The 20,405-nt window shown below is 46.7% G+C and overlaps 8 protein-coding genes across 8 annotated transcripts; 5 read left to right on the top strand and 3 right to left on the bottom strand.

Moving 5' to 3' along the window:
• Positions 1-503: 503 nt before the first annotated feature.
• On the bottom strand, positions 504-4,191 carry GLAREA_00288 (alpha/beta-Hydrolase; the record flags this gene model as incomplete). The annotated part of the gene is made up of 2 exons (XM_008085048.1): positions 504-1,937; positions 1,987-4,191. The coding sequence occupies 2 exons, from the start codon at positions 4,189-4,191 to the stop codon at positions 504-506; spliced, it is 3,639 nt and encodes a 1,212-aa protein (XP_008083239.1).
• Positions 4,192-4,816: 625 nt separating this feature from the next.
• Positions 4,817-5,803, bottom strand: GLAREA_00289 (PIN; the record flags this gene model as incomplete). Its single annotated transcript, XM_008085049.1, has 2 exons — positions 4,817-5,652; positions 5,716-5,803. 2 exons carry the CDS (start codon positions 5,801-5,803, stop codon positions 4,817-4,819), a joined length of 924 nt encoding a protein of 307 aa, XP_008083240.1.
• Positions 5,804-7,528: 1,725 nt separating this feature from the next.
• On the top strand, positions 7,529-8,706 carry GLAREA_00290 (uncharacterized protein; the record flags this gene model as incomplete). Its single annotated transcript, XM_008085050.1, has 2 exons — positions 7,529-7,606; positions 7,654-8,706. 2 exons carry the CDS (start codon positions 7,529-7,531, stop codon positions 8,704-8,706), a joined length of 1,131 nt encoding a protein of 376 aa, XP_008083241.1.
• Positions 8,707-9,205: 499 nt separating this feature from the next.
• GLAREA_00291 (Retrovirus zinc finger-like protein) lies at positions 9,206-11,749 on the top strand (the record flags this gene model as incomplete). The annotated part of the gene is made up of 1 exon (XM_008085051.1): positions 9,206-11,749. The coding sequence occupies one exon, from the start codon at positions 9,206-9,208 to the stop codon at positions 11,747-11,749; it is 2,544 nt and encodes an 847-aa protein (XP_008083242.1).
• Positions 11,750-11,954: 205 nt separating this feature from the next.
• GLAREA_00292 (uncharacterized protein) lies at positions 11,955-13,139 on the bottom strand (the record flags this gene model as incomplete). The annotated part of the gene is made up of 3 exons (XM_008085052.1): positions 11,955-12,835; positions 12,938-13,028; positions 13,086-13,139. 3 exons carry the CDS (start codon positions 13,137-13,139, stop codon positions 11,955-11,957), a joined length of 1,026 nt encoding a protein of 341 aa, XP_008083243.1.
• A 554-nt stretch (positions 13,140-13,693) lies between these two features.
• On the top strand, positions 13,694-14,733 carry GLAREA_00293 (NAD(P)-binding Rossmann-fold containing protein; the record flags this gene model as incomplete). The annotated part of the gene is made up of 3 exons (XM_008085053.1): positions 13,694-13,778; positions 13,829-14,318; positions 14,373-14,733. The coding sequence occupies 3 exons, from the start codon at positions 13,694-13,696 to the stop codon at positions 14,731-14,733; spliced, it is 936 nt and encodes a 311-aa protein (XP_008083244.1).
• Positions 14,734-15,238: 505 nt separating this feature from the next.
• GLAREA_00294 (GroES-like protein) lies at positions 15,239-16,568 on the top strand (the record flags this gene model as incomplete). Its single annotated transcript, XM_008085054.1, has 4 exons — positions 15,239-15,346; positions 15,403-15,799; positions 15,849-16,216; positions 16,263-16,568. 4 exons carry the CDS (start codon positions 15,239-15,241, stop codon positions 16,566-16,568), a joined length of 1,179 nt encoding a protein of 392 aa, XP_008083245.1.
• Positions 16,569-17,024: 456 nt separating this feature from the next.
• GLAREA_00295 (uncharacterized protein) lies at positions 17,025-18,800 on the top strand (the record flags this gene model as incomplete). Its single annotated transcript, XM_008085055.1, has 2 exons — positions 17,025-17,295; positions 17,365-18,800. The coding sequence occupies 2 exons, from the start codon at positions 17,025-17,027 to the stop codon at positions 18,798-18,800; spliced, it is 1,707 nt and encodes a 568-aa protein (XP_008083246.1).
• Between the last annotated feature and the right edge of the window lie 1,605 nt (positions 18,801-20,405).

Consider the following 20,405-nt stretch of genomic DNA (forward strand, 5'->3'; position numbering starts at 1 on the left):
ATATCGTATGATCACGCGCTTATTCAGATTTTGACATCTATGACCCTATATTACTCGTTAAGAAAAGAGTAGAAAAAGAACTATTTAGATTAGTAAGAACGTGCAGTGCTTATAGCCTTTCAGTACCCGGTTTTCATGGGCAGATGGAGTAGCGCAGTGGGCTCATAGTTTTAAGTGCGGTGACCAGTTTGGATCTGATGGTGCAGTGCGTGGCGTGTAGTAGTATACCGCGGAGACGTTCAAAGACGTGGTGAAAAACACAAGATACAGATAAGAGGAAGATTTGTATATTATACGTCTACTCCAGACGCCTGTCCTATATCCCATCCAGATGCCCTTTAAGCCAGTCAACCATGCTATGCATTCGCCCAATACCTACCAAACCATATTTACAGTTTAGCGATCCGTGAACACTTATGTTCCATATTACATGATTTAGAATTCTGCGATTCATCCAAAAACTTGCCTACCTCTCATTATAAAGTTCGAATAGGATCCGCCCATTATGCAAAAGTCATCTCGATTTCTTTTTCAGGACCAAATTCATCGTCATCGTCTGCCCAGGCATTATGTCCCAAATTCATCTGTGGGAGAATCGTCGGTGTACTACTATTCGTCTTGAGATCTGGTCGTTGAATGGTCGAGTCCACCGCCTTCAAACCAGGAGAGGGAGCTGGTGAAGGTATTGGAGTAGGTAACGCGGATAAACGTCGAATGGATGGCGCGGCAGAAAATGTCCTTGGGGGCGCTTTGAAAGAATCTTCGAAAGTCATTTGGATTTCGTCTTCTCCAAAACCACTTTGTTGTACATTGGATTGAGAGCCGTTGAAACTGTTGTAACCAGAATTATAAGCCGGACTCTTACTTGCTGGAAAGTCTCGGCTTGGAGAGATCCGTGGAGACGCCGATGGTGACGGTTTGAATGTTTGTGGAATGACTGCTGGTGCTGAATCGTAGCTCTTCGCCCCCCGTACTAAGCTATTCCGAGGACTGGCAGGACTGGCAGTTAGGTTGAGCTTCATCGGTGGTAGAGTTGACTTTAATTCTTTGACTTCCATTTGCTCGCCTGCCAGCTCTGACCTGATAGCATCCACATCAAACAGTACGTTGTTGTTATCACTCTTGGAGTCTCCATTTCCAGTCGCACTTGGGTCCCCCTTGGTTTCTTCGTAAGTCTCCCAATCTTGCTTCTTCACAACCGCCTTCTTCTTCCGACTGAAGAAACCGAATTTGCCTTTTGCTTCCTTCTCCTTCTCTTGTTTCTCGAATTCTTTTCTGGCTTCTTCGATCTCATTGATCAACTCTCGTTGGCGCTGAGAGTGGTTCTCGGGATCTGGATCCTCGATCTCGGTAAACTCGTCGCTTTCGACCAGAAAGCCGACCTCTCTGAGCAACCGAGGCATCGCTGTTCGATATGACATGTGGCCAGGTACAAACTCAGTGACATTGATATTCTCAAGCTCTGGGATCTCTTCGATAGGAGCTAAGCCGGCAACTCGACTGATACCACCACTAGTCAATCGAAATAGATACCCTAAGATCCAATCGTTCGTCGCATAACCGTTGACAAAGCGGCCTGCAACTACGGATCGAGCCCGTAAATATTCGTCCTTGTTTGCAATTACAGGTGAGCCGAAGAGGAAAACATTTTGAACGAGACCGTACGCGCCTCTTTTGGAAAGCTCTTTCAAACAGGCAAAGATGACTCTGGATCCTAGAGAATAGCCTACAAATGTGATTGGTCGAGTACCAAGGTTTCTATCAATCAGAGAATCTGCTAAAATAAGTCCAGCTGCATCAGCTCGGGCTTGAGAGACCGTCCAAGGGTTGTCAATCAGATAGGCAAGCTTTGTTAGAACGACTGGAAGTTGAAGTGCGGCCATTAAACCAATGAGAATAGTACTGCCAAGGACTTGTTGGAGCCCTTGTGTCAAAGCCTAGAAAAAGTCAGCAACTGATTGTGTGGTGATAGATGATTGAACTCACCTCCGTCGCAAGAATATTAATAGTGTCTCCCATACTTCGAAGCATTTCTGGTTCCCAGAGTACAGAGTATATGTCGCCCATGATCGGATCCACGGTACTATAAGGCAGTCGAACATCATCTACCTTACCCGTCATCCACCCCGAAACCGTCACGATCAAGTTGACTCGTTTATTGTTATGTAGTGGCCTATACTCGAATGTCTGAACTGCCCCAGTTCTTCGATTCGCGGCTCTAACAGCAATAACACCACCAGAAGCAGCAGCGCCAGACGTGATGATTGCGGCACCTCCAGCACCAGCGAGAAAACCACTGGTACCAGCAACACCAATGGTCGTAAATCCTGCGGCGAGACCAGCTCCGATGACAGGCGCAAGCAGACCAGCTGATAAACCAATGACCAAACTGCCACCGACCGTAGCGAGACCCATCATCATGTAGCGCTTTTTCAGTGCCATCTTCCTCCTGTTCTCCTTGTGCTCATCTTCATTCCAATTCTCCTTCTCTGCTGATTGTTGCATCTCCAATGCGTCCGTGACTCGTTTTTCGAATCTGCAAATCTCTAGCCATGGAACTTCCATATTTTCGCCTACTTTCTCAAGCAATACCCGAGACCGAGCGTCGTACACAGAGTCCGCAATGAGGGTCAGGAACAGATCACAAAGAACCGTCCACCGAAGATCGATATCAATATTCTGTGTTGTTGGGAGCTGTGACGGCATTCTCACTTCCGGGAGATCCTCTCCTTCGTGCTCTCGATATGCTGGAGGTGGCGCAACAGACTCTTCTTCATCATATCTGTACCCGGGAGTCGATGGCAAATGTGGAGTAGAGGGCGCAGAAGACAGCGCTACACTCGATCTTCCATTAAAAGAGCTTATTGATTCTGGTCTTGGTGACGTTAAACTTGGAGACGTAGATTCGTTTTCAGCCATAGGATTCTTCACACGGGCATTTTGCATCAATGTAGGCGTGAGGTCTGACGGTACCACACCATGCTCCGAAAGCTGCTCGATCATGATCTGCTCTGCAGTGCTGATGTCCATATGTGCATATAATCGTACCATCATCTTCTGACTCCACATCTTCATAGCTTCTACCGAAAGCTGCGTCTCTTTCTTGGCTGTCCTCGAGGTTGCCATGACTTCTACCTGTTCCAACATCTTGGTAAGAACTAACCGTGTCATTCCTACATATGCTATCCTTTGCCCTTCGGTCAATAGATCTTTCGTTGCTTGCATTTGAGAAACAGCGTCTCGTTGCTCATCGTCAAGCTCCTCGCCAGCTCCAGTTCCAGTCGCTTCTTTAAACAAGTACTTCGTGTTCTCATCAAGACTTGTAGCCGATTGAGCATCCTCATCTAATTGTACTCTGGTATACCCCCTCCCGGCACCCCCAAGACCGGCGTAAACATCCTTTCCATCGTCCGACAGCGCGGCCTCTTTCGCAATGAGCCTATTATCATCATCGTACATATCATATGGAGCGAATGCTGGCATAGTTTGCCATTCCCCATCGTCGTCCGTATCGGGAACGTTCCCATCTTTCGGTGCGAGTTGCTGATGTGACCATTCTGAGACGGCCGGTTTGGAAACACTCTCCTCCCGCGTATGGCCCTTCTCCTTGGAATCTAATTTCTCGACCTTCTCGTCCGCTATATCCTTCAATTCTACTTTCTCTAAATCTTCGGCTTCATTGTCTGCGGGTGCTGTCGGAACATCATGCGCAGCATCATGTCGAGGGTCGACCTCGTCTGTGGTCTCTTTCACTTCTCGTGTCATAGATTGGTCGCTGGGACCATTATCTATAGATGTTGGCGGATCGGTTTCTGGATCTGTGAGTGGCCGCGGCGTCTGCGACCTGGTGTCTGGACTCGATTGGGCATCTTTGAATTCCTCGTCACTGTCCACGTCTGCCTCTTGTGAGAGTGGCCGCGAATCTTTGGGAGCCGAAAGCTTTTCCGGTGTATCAGATTGGGAATGTTCGGTGGAATTTTGCTCCCCAATATGTCCTCCATCCTTCGTCACTGTATCCTCCTCATCCGTCTGGAGAGCTTCTGGCGCAACCCGTTTCTTAATTGGTAACCCAAATTCATCCACTTCCGGTACTTGTGGTACTGCCGGAGCTTCTACATCACTCTTTGCTTTTTGATTTAGGTCTGCAGGTGTTTCGGCGCTGGCGGTGGTAGCCTCGACGCTCTCCGGCATATTGCTTGTCCACCGCCAAAAGTGTTATCGTGGGGGAGGTTTGATGATGCTCACTTTGTTATCTGCTCGCACAGAAGAGCACAGGTGGTGGGCTATGAAGTAGTTGAAACGGATATGAATTTGTCGGCCTCCTCTAGGTAATGCTGGGTAACTGTAATCGTCCGAAGTAGACGCATATTGTTTCGACCGAGCGTAATAAGTTCAGAAATCTACCTTGGCCGTTATTTCGTGATGCTGTGGCAGTGAGAATCTTGTGGAGTAAGTGGCAGGGTTAAACAAAACTAAGGGGTATTAATGTGGGGATCTGACTGTTTGCAGCATCTTCAAGAAGCCTACAATAACGGGATTTAGAGTCTCCCACATTATCTTGTTATTTGAATTTATTGATTAATATTTCAAGCTAGAATGATGCATGAATTCACAAGCATCTTTCCATTCATATCGTTGATGACGGGACCGGGTTCACATTCATTCCAGCTCCCGCCGGAACGCTTGCAGCCATTCATTTCAGTTGGGTATTATTTAGTCCTACTCTTCGCAGCACCACTCGAGTAATGCAATACAAAGAAATGAAACAATTCCAGATCCTAAAGACTCCAAAGCGCCCCATCTAATAATAGATCCATCATTCTTCATTAACAGCTTCGCTACCATCTGCTGCTGCGCCTTCTGTCGAGGATTTTGGTTTCCGTCTACGCTTACGCTTGCCTCCGGACTCTATCGTTCCTGAGGGGTCCGGATTTGAGCTTTCAACGTCTTCTGCCTTCTTACTCTCACCACTTTCTACCGACTTGCTCTTTTTGGATTTCTTCACAGCCAATGGATTGGGTTCTTTAGGACCCTTTCCGCTTTTCTTCTTCTTCTTTTGTGTTGAATCTCCCTGGACCCCATCTGTTTTCCCTTCTCCACCCTCGTCCGGATCATCCTCTCTTTTTCTCTTCAGACTCCCACTACCCCTCTTCAGCCCAGCTCTGAACTTTGTGCGTTCTTCTCGCTCCCTGTTATCAGATGTGGCGTCTGCCATAGGCTCCATAATCATAACACTCCTCGCAATATACACTAAAGGTACTCCCATAACACCTCTCATGTGCTTTCGCACATCGATTTCCTGACTTGCAACCACATAGCAGTTCTTATTTGTCTTGTTGTTCTTTGGGTCCACTACAGAAGCCAGACAATCCTGTTCGCTGAGAGGCTCTGGGTATTCCTCAGGACGATGGCCACATCGCCGCCGTTCGTAGGTCTTCGCTTTATCGATGAGGTAGGAGACTCCTGGTTCCGAGGAAGCAGCGTAGAGATGTCGCATCGAGCATTGTGTGATCACTAATAAGAATAAGCCCTTGCCCTCGGCGCATAAATTGATAAACATACTAGGTTTGACCTGGCCTTGAAGAGTCCTCTCCAACCCTCCAACTAAATCCATTTTGAATTTATCTGCATCGCGAAGAATTCCTGAGTCGACTGTTCAAGGCGCAATTAGCAACGTTCTCAAGTTGTTCGTAGCTACGAAGGAGTGGAACTTACCAAGAACTTGGTAAGGTTCGCGGAATCCGTAGCTCAGCCCATACTGCTGCATGAGCTTTTTGTATTGCTTCGCCCGTTTCCCCCTCATTGTTAAATGGTAAAGCAAGCTACAGAGAGCTGCGCGAGCGTAGTTTAGTGTCGCAAGATGATGGGTGTTTTGGCGCACTTTTCTTTTGCAGCCGCAAAATTTCGGGTCAAGCTTTCCTTATCTTATCGATTAACAGGGGTATCAAGAATACAAGATCCGCTGAACGACGACAACCACATGGCACACATGGCATCACGAAATAATGAATTATAAGCCTCATGAGCCCGCAGGTTTTACATCATTCGACATCCAATCAAGAGAAACACTGCTGTCTGACCCCTCCGTAGAAGGAATACATGGAATTGCCGTTAAAATTTGACGTGACGACTTTTCACATGGGGGAACCTGAGATTCTGAGAATCGGCTCTACAAAAAAAGATGCGAACATCATTGGACGTTTCATTAGCCAGGTGATTACACTCTCTGGCTAGACGCCTATTAAATTGGCTTCGAGGTACAGTTATAATTGTATACGGCGAGCACAATGGAATACATTTCAGAATGAGTTCTCGACCAGACGTTGACAGAGACCGGTCAGTTTGATCATGTACTTAGGGGAGTAGAGTCTCATATCAAGGAGAATTCCCTACTTACAATTGTTCAGCAACTTTTATTCCACATGAAGAAAGTCGCTGCCGTAAAGCATGTTGTCGCCGATTACAACTTCACGCTGCTCCCAGCTTGCGTTTTGTACAGGGTATGAAATTGCAACCATGTTGGATAAATCCTTTCAAGTGTATGATGTACATGATCTGTTGGACGTCTTAAAGCCTGTTTGGTCTATTACTTGGTGACTTGAAATGACATTTTTCTCGTACATTGGAAATATTTGCTGGGATCTCCCAGAGAAACTTTCGATCCATCCGTAAAGGACCAGATACTCAAGATCTGTTACAAACGTTATTAGCAGTGAGTTGAACCATTGCTATTAATTGCTTTCTTATAATTTGTCTATTTCTTTATTACAGTCGAGTTGAAACCCCATTTGTTGTGTCCGGTAGATAAAAGTTTCAAATTATGTAAACCCGTTCACACAAAGAACAGAGCTTGGGAGATTCGGGATTTGGGAGATTTGGTAGATTGACACTTGATTTCGAACTCCGATAGGATCATAGATATCACAAACGATTTGGCGTGATTGCATGGTGATTGCATGTTCACTCCAGCCAGGTTTCTTCGTAAGTCATGTGTTTTCAATTAGAAGTCTTTTGGTGGACAAGTATTTGTTCATTGAATTTGTGAATAGTTCATGACTCTTAAAACTGACGCAGTTTCCCCAGATTTATGTGGCGCAGAATACCATGCACAAGAAAGAAAGAAGGCTGGGGTCTGGCACTAGACGTGCGCAGTTATGTTGGTGTGAATGTAGGGGCTATACTGCTCACATGGTGTATCCGAGATTTCTGCAGTGAATCTTGATATGTATACGAGGAGAACAGTGGAGATGAGGGCCTAGTTAGAACGTAAGCAGTTTGCTGAATTACTGGCTTCAATACTTGATTCTAACACCACCTTCAAGGAAATCCAGAGTGTTAAACTTGTCTTCTAAATTCCAAAAATCAATAAACTGAACTCTACCAACTCCGCCAATTCGAAGTACTTGCAGGTTGAGTTTAAAAGACCAACCCATCAGATATCAAATCGAACTCTGCACCACCTTGCACACCCACTCAAACAGAACCTATTTGGCATATCGTGTGCTGAATCATACTTCCAATATCAACAATGTCCCGATACGATGAGCCTCGAAGCGTATTGATGAGGGGAGCTAATGATATTCCGGGAGAAATGAGTGATGGTGAGGTAAGTGATCATTTACCTCATACTAGTAATTGGAAACCTGATACTAGGTGCAGCCTGCGGCGAGGTGGAAACCTCAACTTCGAACCCCTAAATCCAGAACGGAATTCAAAAGTCTGCGTTTTGTCAGGGAATATGAAGTTGAGATTGGAAATGATCTTTCTTCTACACTTCATGCAGAACCTCCAAATACAACCTCCAAACTAGCGCACAATCACTACACCTTCCAACCCCCATTCGGACCGAATACATCAACTTCGAGTCAGATTGTTCTCGCATTCATGGCTCTACTTGCTACCGCTGGGGTCATCGTCGTAGTTGTCGAAATATCCAAAAGTGTGTTCTGCAGAACGAATTCACAGCACTCCCGAAATTATGGGATATCTCATCGTCGCCGTCCAAGCTCCAGAACCTCCACACCACGGACAACACATAACGCCTACATTCCGGTGGCGACGGAAACTACTAGGTTGCTTACGATTCGCGATTGTTTTGCTCGCAGAGGAGACACCCGATTTGGATTCGATGGCTTCGAAAACGACACCGACAGCGAAGGTGGACTTGGCGGCAGCTTTGTCCGTGGTGGATTTGGAGTAAGAAAATCCAGTGGGGAGTTAGGTCCCACAACACGTAGTTTCAGGGATGGCTGGAATTTGAGAAATGGATATGGTGGCATTGGAACCCCGCCAGCAGCTGATGTAGATGTGGGTGGTATTTGGAAGGATGTCATGAATGAATACCCCGATGGAAAGAAAGATGACACGAAGAAAACGTATACTTGGAAGAGTTTGTGCAAGAAAACGAAGAAGAAGCATTATGCTAGGGTTCAGGGGTATAAAACCCCAAAGGATGATGAAGCTGAGGTTGTGCAGATTGAGTATGCGGATTCTCAGCATTCCGTCATTTCAAAATCGGACATTGAAAGTGTCGCTCATACACAAAACAAGGAGTCAGCTAAGGAAAATAGTGCAAAAGAGAGGGATACCCCCAAGATCATTCAACATAAGCGGCTGGTGGAAATTAAGCAAGATGTGAAGGAATACGGAGATGAGGATTTCATTGCGGTGATGATGAGTAATGGAAATGACGGCGTTATGGCCTGAAAATTGGTGATATTAATTTTGGATACTGATCACACTCTGAGATCTCAGATAATATCTAGATATTTTGGTTTTTGCAAACTTTCGCTCGAGGGCTTGGGACATTGAAACAAATATGTCGCTTGGAGACCCTGGAAATAAATAATATGATTAATTATTTTGTAATACAGTCTAAGAGATGCGCTAAACTATGTGATGTCGGCATGGATGATTTATAGTGCCCAATGCGGCCGATGAGCGATCAGAGGAATGTATCTCTAATTCCATATGAGAGCGTGAGTATTTCACATTCCTCGACAGCAAAATGTTAAGCGAGAACTGAACACGGAAAACAGTGAACAAAGCAACTCGAACATTAAGTCTACATCAGGGAATACCTAGATTAATGACACAATATCACACTATATCAGACTTCGTTTTCTTTCTTCTCAATTCTTCTACACAACAATCCTGCAAATTCAAGTCTCCAGTCTGATTAAAGGCCCCGTCCGCTTTACTAGCAATGTCTTCCGCTAACCCCCAAATCCCGCCAGCTCAACCTGCACCACCACAAGGCTTCAGAGACGAAGCGGGTAACTACTGGAAACTAGAAAATGGAGTCCCCATCTATCTCGGTGCCACGCACTACAATCCAAATACCGCCGCTCCTTCGCAAACTATAACCGAGATGCACGCCAGCTTGAACAGACTATACCTCCAAATTGAAACCTACAAACACGATACCGCAACACTCAATCTCCTGCTGGAGCAGATTGAGCTCGAAACGGCGGCATTAGAGACGGCTCTGGCTCAAGTCAATGAGGAAGGCGAAAGAGAACGGCGGAGAAGAGCTGAGTTGCAGGAGAAGGCAATGGCTTATGCGAATGCGCAGATGATGGGCAGCAAGGAAAGGTTTATGAACACCAAAAGACGAGAAGATCCAATACAAGAAGTCACTAAAGATCTCAATGTTTACGATTCCGAAAGAGACGTGGATATGGATGTGAGGATTCGAATGAGGGATTCGTGGTTCAGAGCTCATAAACTGTTTGAGAATAATTGGCGCACTTTCGATCTCGAACGTCTACAGAATTCGTTTCGGCTGGGGCTTTTTACGAGTAAGATTGGGAGGTCGTCGGAGGAACAAAAGGGTATGCTGTTTGAATGGTGGTTAAGTGTGCAGGATTTGATGGAACGGGAAGGGATTGAATATGAAGTTGCTTTTCAACAGACGCCCAGACCGGATTTCACGATTGATACTTATAATGGGGAGCTACCCGACGGAGAGAAAGAGGCGGCTGAAGAGGAATACAAGATCTTCGCTGGGAAGATCAAGATGTGGAAGAGTGGTGAGAAGTGCTGCGAGTCTCATAAGGAAATTGAAGTTGAGGAAAGTAGCGGTAGTGAGTCTGGTGATACGGTTTACTCGCCGTTGAACGCTCCAACAGGTTTTACACCGCCAGCGAGTTCGCCACATTTGATTCTATCTGTGCCGGCGCAAGTACATCCGGAACCTCCAAATGTTCTTTCAGATGAGGAGCTTGGTAAAAGATGGACCGTCTTGCAAAAGGAGACAGATGAGAAGAAGACTGCCGCTGGTTTAACAGTCGATGGAAATCTCAATGCAGAAGTAAATGAGGAAATGCGGGATAAAATCGCGCGGAACTTCTATCGACATGAAATTGCGAAGATGGAGGACGAGCTCAAGATTTTGAACGGGGAGAAGGTGATTTCTTACATCGGTGTGGGTGACTTTAGAGACAGAGGTGGAAAGTTGTGTAATTCTGAAAGTTGTCAAAAGACTTGCCAGGATTTGAGGTCACAATTATATGCAGCTAATGCAGCTCTTTCGGCTGCGGATGAAGCTTTCAAGTCGCAGACAGTTCTGAGCGAACAACGACCTACAAGCTCAGCTGAAGGACTAGAGTCCGCCAGCGACTTGAACGCCAGATTAATGGAAGCGAACAGAATCCAAACTCTCAATTCTCCGCAAATCCAACTTGCCAGAAACATGATTAGAGAAGCGATGAGAGCGAATGAGCAAAGAGTAGCAGATACGTTGGCTCAAGCGGAAGCGGAAAGATTTAGATTGGCTTTCAGATCTGCTCCGAGCGCAGGATTTGGAAGTAGTCAGATGGGCGGTGGCTATGTTAGAGGAGAGGTTGGGGATGGAATGGAGGGAATGGAGGATATGGATATAATTCCGGAGCGGAGAACCAGAAATTCAAGAAATATAAGTGACAGACAAACTCGCGATGGCAATAACAGGCAAGTTCAGCAGGACCAATCTCGCGAACACTCGAGTGGTCGAGAGAAATGCATACATTGCGGCAGAACAAATCATACCTCTGCAGATTGCACTAGGCGAAAGAATGAAAGCAGGGATAGAAATCTCAAGGTGCCTTCCAATAGCCGAGCCGAGTCGAATACCGGGTCTGGTAATTCCTCAAGGAAAAGTTCGCAACCTGGGCAGTACTGTAGTCATTGCAAGATGAAGAATCATAGTACGGAGGACTGTACGAGAAAACCTAGAGAGGAAGAGAGAGACCGCTCGAGGGGTGACAGGGATCACAGCAACAATGGAAAAGGGAAGGGAGACAAGATGGATAACTCGGGGAATAGAGACGGCAATGAGAGAGACAGCTCCAGACCAAGAAAGGGAAATCAAAAGGATAACTCGAGAACAAGAGATGGCAACGCAAGAGATACTTCCAGAACCGGCAGAGAGAATCAAAAAGACAGCTCGAGAACCCGAGAAATCAACGACCGAGACACCTCACAGAACAAGAAGGTTACCAAAAGCTCCAGTAAGCCAGAGCGCAAGGTCTGTGATAATTGTGGGAAATTGGGACATCTGGCTGCGGACTGTAGAAATAAGAGCTCGGAGCCGCCGAATAAGGGGAAGAACCGCAGTCAGAGTGAGAATCGTTCATCCGGAAGTGCTCAGCCTCAGACTGAGCAGAAGTGCGAGAAATGTAAGGGCAGGCATGGGACTGGGGATTGTAAGAGGTGCCAGAATTGCTCGGAATGGGGACATGAGGATATGGATTGTCCGGAGGATCTTTGATGGATGGGTGAAGAGGTATAATCTATGGATGGATTGGAAGACGTACATTATGAGGTTAATCTACTTGTTCGGTTTTCAACATTCTAGTCACAAGTTAGTCATAAATGCAGGGGAACGATTATTATTTAAGCGTAATATAGTATGAAAAACACACCTCAATCTATTCAATGTGACAAATTTCCCATAAGACACTCTACCTTCTCCCTCACACCTCCAAAACCAACCTCTCCTCCCCCCTCCCCTCCCTCCAAAAATTCGTCGCCCGAACCGCATCCCCACAACCCCTAAGCAAAAACCCCCATTTCCTCGCAAACCCCTCACTAATCTCCCACCCATCCGCATCCCACGGCTCACCCCAGATAATAATGCCCTTATTCTGCACATCGTCAAAGCCATCATACAGTCCGCCGACAATATCACTGCATAACTCGTCTTGATCGTAGAGTCCTTGGTTGAGGATCAGGTTATCGCGCATCTGCGCGATGGGCATGATATCGATCCAGTAATCGTGTGTGACGGTTTGCTGGAGGAGGGTTGGGCGGAGGGAGTGTGGGAAGTTGGAGTTGGGGAGGGGTGGTGGGGATAGGAGGGGGATTTGGAGGGCGGATGCGCAGTAGGTGGGGAGGCGGTGGAGGAGGGAGAGGAGAGACATGTTGGTTAGGGTGGCGCGGAGGACGTTGTATTGGAAGAGGGTTATGAGACGGTGGTCTGGGGCGATTGGGAAGTGGATTGGTGGTAGTGGGAGGCTGGATGTTGCTTTGTTGAGGTAGGGTAGGATTGGTGGGATTAGGGGGTGTTTGATGGATGGTGTTATATCGAGTGCGATTTCTGAGGCTACTTCGAGTGGGATTGAACTGTCGGGATATAATATGGAAATGAGTGGAGGTGATTCGACTTGGTATCCGGTGGAAGCAGAAGCATCCCATTGATAGTCGAGCAGTTGATTAGGCCGTAAGGCCGATGCAAACCTCTGTGTCTGAAGATATTGAGACGGCCTAGTTTCATCAACTTGAAAAGTCCCTTTCTCAGTAGGACCAACGCTATCAACTCCGGCCTCGATTCTGGCCCCTTGTGCTTTTCGCTTACCTACAAATATTATTCAGTTCATGCACATAACAGTCTACAGCTATGTTATGAATTGAGAATTCCAAGTTCGTTCACATCAAGAAACATCACAATGTCACTTACGCCACGCTCTCTGGTGTAGCCTAGTCTGTATTTTCCTTCTGGCCGCCGGGTCGGTCAGTCCTGTCCAATCATCCTTATTTTGATCTATAGCCTATACGCGTTCAGTACCCCAGATCGTCTTTTTTGCAAAATTCAAAGTAAAACTGACCTCGGCAAGTTGTCTCATTCGTACCAACTGAACCACTCCGGTCCTTCTTTCCATGTTGACGGTCGTTTTTGAAGAATAAGCGAGGTCCAGATGTGCTTCGAGCTCTACAAGCTTGGGGGGAGGTTGTATAATATGCAGTCTGCTTATGACCCATGAAGTGATCCCACCTCAAAGGATGTTGCTGTACCCATACGCAACAGGTGAGTAAAATACGAGGCGCAGAGTAACGAGGTGGAATTTGTGGAAGACCTCATCCACCCCTGCGCAAATCTCATGCAAGTTGCTTATGCGCTAGTTCATATTGAGAACGCCTCATGGACCAAGTATCCCTACGAAAGCTCGCTTCCTGATAGATTTGTCTGAGTGAGCTTCGTCTGCATTTGCTCACTTACGGAGCCTATGGGTTATCCGAATCTCAGAGTGATAAGGTAATGTTCATGGAAACCCGAAAATTGTCATATATGAAACGATCGACCAGAGAATTTCTGGAAATACTTAAATGTTCCTGGATCTGCTTCCAAAATGTGACCTATGAACTTTCGTAGCCTACTCAGCCTTTCTTTCCATAAGTCTAAAACAATCAGGAACTCTCTTGGAGGCCATCCACCATGCCTGCGCTCTCAGGACTCGCAGACTTTGATCCGCAGAAAGACATCCCATCCTTGGAAGGGAAAGTGATATTTATCACAGGAGGTAAACCCGCTGCCTGGTGTTTAAGACTTTAAGAACCTGACCATTGATAGGGACTGCTGGTCTGGGAGCACAATATGTGAAAGCATTCGCTCAACACAATCCAGCTCACATATACTTCAGTGGTCGAAATGCGGAAGCAGCAGAGTCTCTCATCTCACAAATCCAACAGATCGCGCCATCTGTGTCCATGACCTTTGTCAAGATGGATTTATCGTCGCTCGTTTCTGTCAAAAATGCTTCCCGTCTGTTTACCAGTGATAGACTTGATATCCTGGTGTGCAATGCTGGAATCATGGACCATCCGCCGGCATTGAGCGTCGATGGGTTTGAGATCCATTTCGCAACCAACCATCTTGGTCACTCCATGCTCATTCGAAAGCTCTTGCCAACATTGCTCGCAACAGTCAAAAAGCCAGGGGCTGATGTACGAATTGTGATACTCACTTCCGTTGGCTGGCGAGTCAGACCAAGTGATGGGGTGACCTACAATACATTGAAGACGAAGCAGGAAAATGGATTAGCTTCGTTATATCGATATGGGTTAGTTAATCTGGTTTATAGCAAGTGTCGTTTTACTGATAGGCTTCTTCATAGTCAAAGCAAACTCGCCAATCTTGTCTACGCCAAAGAATTAGCAAGAAGATACCCTGGTATCACTACCGTATCAGTACATCCTGGCACGGTTGCAACCGACTTGGTCTTAAAGTTACGACCCTTACAAAGGCGGATTGTCTACATTTCTCAGTTCGTCCAAGGTAAAAGGGTGCTGACGGAGGCTGAAGGTGCATTGAATCCGCTCTGGGCAGCAGCCGGTGCTGATAAGAAAAGGCTTGAGAATGGTGGTTACTATGAGCCAGTGGGTGTACTAGGCAAACTAGATGCCGTTGCGACTGATGTCAAGTTTGCCAGACAGCTCTGGGAGTACACTCAAGAGGTTTTGGATAAATCAGAATAATTAGCGCGACGTAGCTTTTTCGATATGGGACAGAGAACCTTGACAATAGATTGAGTAACTTTCATTGATATATACGTAAGAACTTGAGGCAATGTAAGCTGCCATTAACACCTGCTGTATACAACTAATACGTGCGTCATGGTGTTGACCGGCAAACTCGGTAGAATCGACTCGATCGAGAATCTGGCCCGGACTCTTATTTTTCCGCTCCGCTCGCCTATAGTGAGGAAAGATGGGGGTGGGGAAAGGGGCAGACTCGCTGGCTTTCGTTGGTTCGCTTGCAACTCAACTGTGGGATGGTTAATTTCTACCAGAGGGCACAACTACCGTCATAACCCGATGCCACATGTACCTCTATGTGTTGCCCCAGAATCAAGGAGAAAGTTTAATCACACTGTGAAGATTCCAAGAGCTAGATAAGATCATAGTTCTTGACCTAGACACCAATTTCACGCCACTGGTTTATTCTTCGACGTCTGCATAGACCAAATTGATTTCTTCCAACATGGTGAGACAGGATTGTCGCGTGCATATACATACCGCAAGTGCTAACGACAAGAAGACTTCAGAAGTCAAAGCATCTGTATTGCATGGCGTAAAGGACTTAAAGATAGTTTGTAGTCCAATAATCTCAGCTCCAAGAAATAACCTATAACTGACCTCATATAGGAGTCTCGACAGCTGGAGTCCCCAAAACCAACAGAAGTACAGATTGCAGTTCAAGCTACTGGACTCTGTGGTTCTGATCTGCATTATTTCAACCACTACCGCAACGGAGACATTATAGTCAGAGAACCCTTAACCCTCGGCCATGAATCTTCTGGTATTGTCACCGAAGTTGGCTCTTCAGTTAAAGACCTCCAGGTTGGAGATAAAGTCGCCCTGGAAGTTGGACTGCCTTGTCTGGGATGCAATCTGTGTAAGGAAGGCCGTTACAACATCTGCAAAGATCTGCGATTCAGAAGCTCTGCCAAGTCGTTCCCACACTTTCAGGGGACTCTACAAGAAAGAATCAACCACCCAGCAGTTTATTGTCACAAGCAAGTCCTCCCTACTTCTACAATCGGTTTGTATTAATCCCTTTAGATTACCCTCGGATATGTCTTTAGAATTAGGAGCAATTCTTGAGCCCCTCGGAGTTGCTATCCACGGTTCTCGACGTGCTGGTTTGAAGCCGGGAAGTACAGTTCTCGTGTTTGGTGCCGGTGCGGTTGGTCTGCTCTGTGCTGCTATGTGCAAGGTCTCCGGCGCCAAACAAGTGATTATTGCAGACATCCAATCCGATCGAGTAGACTTCGCAGTCAAGAATAAATTTGCAGATGCGCAAATCGTCGTCCCAATGAAGCGTCCACAGGCAATCGAAGAAAAGCTTGCCTTCGCAAAGGAAGTCGCGGAAATCGTCAAGTCGAAATCTGATATAGGCGATGTAGATGCTGTATTCGAGTGTACGGGTGTTGAGTCTTGCTTGCAAGCTGCCATATATGTGATTACCCCTTCTTGGTTGTGTGTTTTCGATGCTAACAGAGTAGTCAACCCGCCCAGGTGGCCGCATTATGCTCATCGGCATGGGAAGTCCTATCCAAACACTTCCAATATCAGCTGCAGCACTTAGAGAAGTTGATCTCGTCGGAGTATTTCGCTATGCGGATACTTACAAGGAAGCTATCAAGCTTGTATCCAGTGGCAATCCTCTCCTTCCCGATCTTTCCAAGCTCATTACCCAGAGATTTAAGGGGTTCGATAAGATCCCAGGCGCGTTCGATATGGCTGGCCGAGTAAAGGATGACGATGGTAATCTTGTGCTAAAGGTGCTTGTTGATACTGAGCAGGCGTGAGGAAATGATTTGGCTAGCAGACATCAACAAAGGGTAATCGGCGCTACCGAGAATCTTTAGCATTACACACTGCACCGCATTTCGTGGAATTGAAATAACTGACAATGACTACAACCATTTACTGCTTAGTGGCAGAGTAATTCTATGATTCTTAATTTGACTTCGAGTGGAATGCCCAGATTGGACTCAACTGTTCTCCACAAAGAAACAGAAGGTTGTTCAAGAAAACAGCTTGTATTACGCTAGCGTAGGATAGATAACATTTCAAGAACAGTCCGCCATGTTTACTATCAGTCCTATTTTCGGACCGGGGTCGCTTACAATGTAGGGTTTCGAAGTGATTCGGAGGCAACCCGCTCGGTGAAGCGAAAACCACTCCCTCATCTTCTCCGCACGCACAATCCTCAACTTCCAAGCAACCAAGTCTTTTTTCCTAAATTCGCACCAACAACGAAGATGTCTTCCGACGCAACGAGCAATGATACCAGCAATAGCAGTCTTTGCCAAGAACGAGAAGCGTCCAGTTCCGCGACTGGTGTCGCAGATTCTTCACCTCCCAGAAAATTAAACATTACTCCCTCTTTGAGTCAAATCAGCCCAACACGAAACAGATCTTCATCGGAACATACAACACATGTAAAGTCAAGTGACGATGCGACAAATAACCTGAAGGATCTCCAACGATCTAGAAAAGGGGTAGCGAGTGACGGCGGCGACGTCGATAAAAGTGAGTTTCCGCCAAATTTGTTTGACAGATAATTTATTTTAGGCTTCCATCTAACTAAAGATCGAACAGATCCCTCCAACAAAGCTCCCATTGCTCGAAGTTCTCAGTTGGATGTTATACAACAAAATAACAACGAACTTCGCCAACGCGCCTTGGACACATCAACATCACTAGCTCACGTTAGTCTTCCTCTAGTACCATTGACTGGATACGACGAGATGTTTGGATATCTGGGCTCATTTAGCGAGGTAAACCCATCAACAATCCCATATTACTCGACTTGCTTAGCTGCATCACGGCCCCTGAGCCACCCAACAACAGGTTTTTGCCCCAGGGCAAGATCTCACCCGCGAACTAGCCGTTCTGAATGCGTTTACAGTAAAGCATCCAGCTGTTGGTCAAGTGGCCTTGCCATGCCGTCCTTACCAGCGGTAAATGCTTACAAGCGCAAGTCGTTGCCTGAAGGACTTCAGCAAAAAAGGGAAACCCAACACCAGCACATATCGAGCCCAGCTCCAATATTTGACGTGTCACTTCCTGGAACTTCCCTAAATGAAATGACAGATTCAGGCGATCTATCATTCACTAAAGTATTGAGAAGGTTTCGTGAGTTCGAACCCCTCATTGAGGAATGGGCCAGACAATATCCCTCCAAACGCACAAACATCGGTGACCCACCTCACAGGAGTCAGCACAACATAGCCCACAATGCCGTCAACAGAACCCATATTGGCCTTGAATCTGGTGATGTCTTTCCTGGGCGTGTCTCTGGGATAGCTTATGATACTATCAACCTCCACTACCTTCCCTGGGGATCTTCTGGTAGGAACCTAGCAGGAAGCGCATCATCATCATCTGATAAGCAGAGGCACCAAAGTTCAAATCATACCCTTATTGACGGGAAAGCATGTCTCACTTCCTGGCCGCCTCACAGGCAACCTCACGCTCCTCTCTGTGGTTCTCATTTCGAAATGCGAGAAACAACCGCGACGCGCATATCTGCAGCTACCACGAGTAACAACATGAGCTCAAGAGCGCCGCAATCCAGTGCCATCCACCGCACCGCTGAATTATCATCGTCGCTGCCTGCTCTAGCCACTCCAGTTGGCAATCGGCTCTCAAGTCCTCAGCGACTGAGCAACGTCCCTCGTGCCCCTGAGGCGACAGCGTCAAGTCACGTTACATTTCTTCGACGTAAGAGAGGATTAGGATCATCCTCGTTGGCCACCACTCCTCCCATCGAGGATGTTGAATCGCTTCGAGCTTCAGCTATGCGAAGTGACAATGGCAGTTCAAGGCTACAGCAGAGCACAATCAACCGCACCACTGAGGTGACCACATCACGTCCCTCCCTATCAGCTAGAGATGGTAATGAAACATCAAGAGCCCAGCAGCCAAATCTTCCCCGCGCTTTCCTAGGAGGAGGGGGTCCGGAGTTCGATGAGTTTGCTATCTTTTCACTGCTGGTGGACCACTTGCAAAGACATCCTGGAATGGGACCATAAAGATACAACTTAGCACAAATACCTCTTCATGAGGCGCTGTCACTTTTCTGTTGATTCTGCACCATGTCTTTTCCTCTGAAGGCAGCAACCGCCCATGTGGCGAGATTACAATGGAAATGCCCAAGCCAGCAACCGCCTGCTTAAGCGAGGCATTTTATTTTTACGCCTACTTCTCCTAATATCAACGTTCAATTTGCATTTCCCAGCGGCACACGGACGCAGTTCAACGACTAGACGGCAGTTGGCCTAGACACTGTCTAGGCCCAAGATATAGTCTACCCAGGGCCCGAAAGGAACGGCCCTACTTCCCCTAATTCTAGGGGACGGTTCAGCTTTCCTTTCACGATTGTGACTATACTTCAGGACGGCTCTTGGGCTGAATTGAAATATAGACATCATTTGTTCAGAGTTATCTGAAGAGCCGCCGTGTCGCGAGATTACAATGGAAATGCCCAACCCAGCAACCACCAGCAGCAACGCTGCAACAGCAAGAGCACACTCAACACATAGTTCCCATTATTTCAACACAAAACCCTTCCTAGAACGACTGTGACTATACTTCAGGACGACTTTCGGGTTGAATTGAGATATAGACATCATTCGTTCAGAGTTATCTGAGTCATTGCGAAACGCCCGTGTCGCGAGATTACAGAGCAAGGCTACTCTACTATTTACAGCACCGTATTACCCAATTAAGTCCTATGCAAAGGTCCTATTCCTACGCATGGTGATGTCGCAAGACGTCAGCTAGCACAAGCCAGCAGACGGTAAACATCGCGCAACCTAATAATTGCACCTCATATTTCTCCCCCTAGCAGGTGGAAGCAGCGCTCCTCGACAAAGTAAGACAGCCTGACCTCTTCCCCGTTGTATCTTCGTTTGGTATCTAATGTTTTATTTTCTGAATAGCCTCAACAACACCTCCTGGCAGTCCGCCGGAACATCTGCAACAGGCATTGGGGACGTCTGATCCCTCCGCTCAACCTGTAGCCTCTAATAAGAATCTCTCTAATAAGGATGCCTCTATTTTGGCAGCACTTACGAGTCTTGCTCGCCAGAATAACGCTCCTCTCCCCACCACTTCTCAGCCCCAGGATAATCTATACAACCCATACAACCGCGAGAACTTCCAGGTCATGGTATACTGAAACAAATTGGTGTAGAGGTCAACACTTGAGAGACGAGCAACACCGTCGCCGATCCCAATATAATCGCGGTACCAGTTTGGCTGAGAGAGAAGAGTATGGTTTTGAGATCTTTGAGTCTTTTGACATTTGAGGATGGTATAATATATAAACCTATCCTCTTAACCTCACTACTAACTTCAAAAATTGAAGTAGCGCATATTTACCCGCATGGGTTTAGAACCCAGAGTCAACTCTTATCAATTTACCAGGCCATATCTATCTCTTAAAATTATTAAGAGATAGAGAACGAACACGAGCGGGATATGCTCGGCCTCCGTCGTCCCCCAGGGGGATTGCAGGTGCTGCCGCCCATCTGGGGTTGGCCTCCGTCGTCCCCCAAGCTCCTGCTCCCGCTGGGCTCGCATATCTCTCGATATGGCCTGTGTGGCTTGCCTCTGAGATAATTTATGCTGGGCAC

This window comes from Glarea lozoyensis, assembly GCF_000409485.1.
Source record: "Glarea lozoyensis ATCC 20868 chromosome Unknown GLAREA3, whole genome shotgun sequence".
NCBI classification, from domain to species: Eukaryota; Fungi; Ascomycota; class Leotiomycetes; order Helotiales; family Helotiaceae; genus Glarea; species Glarea lozoyensis.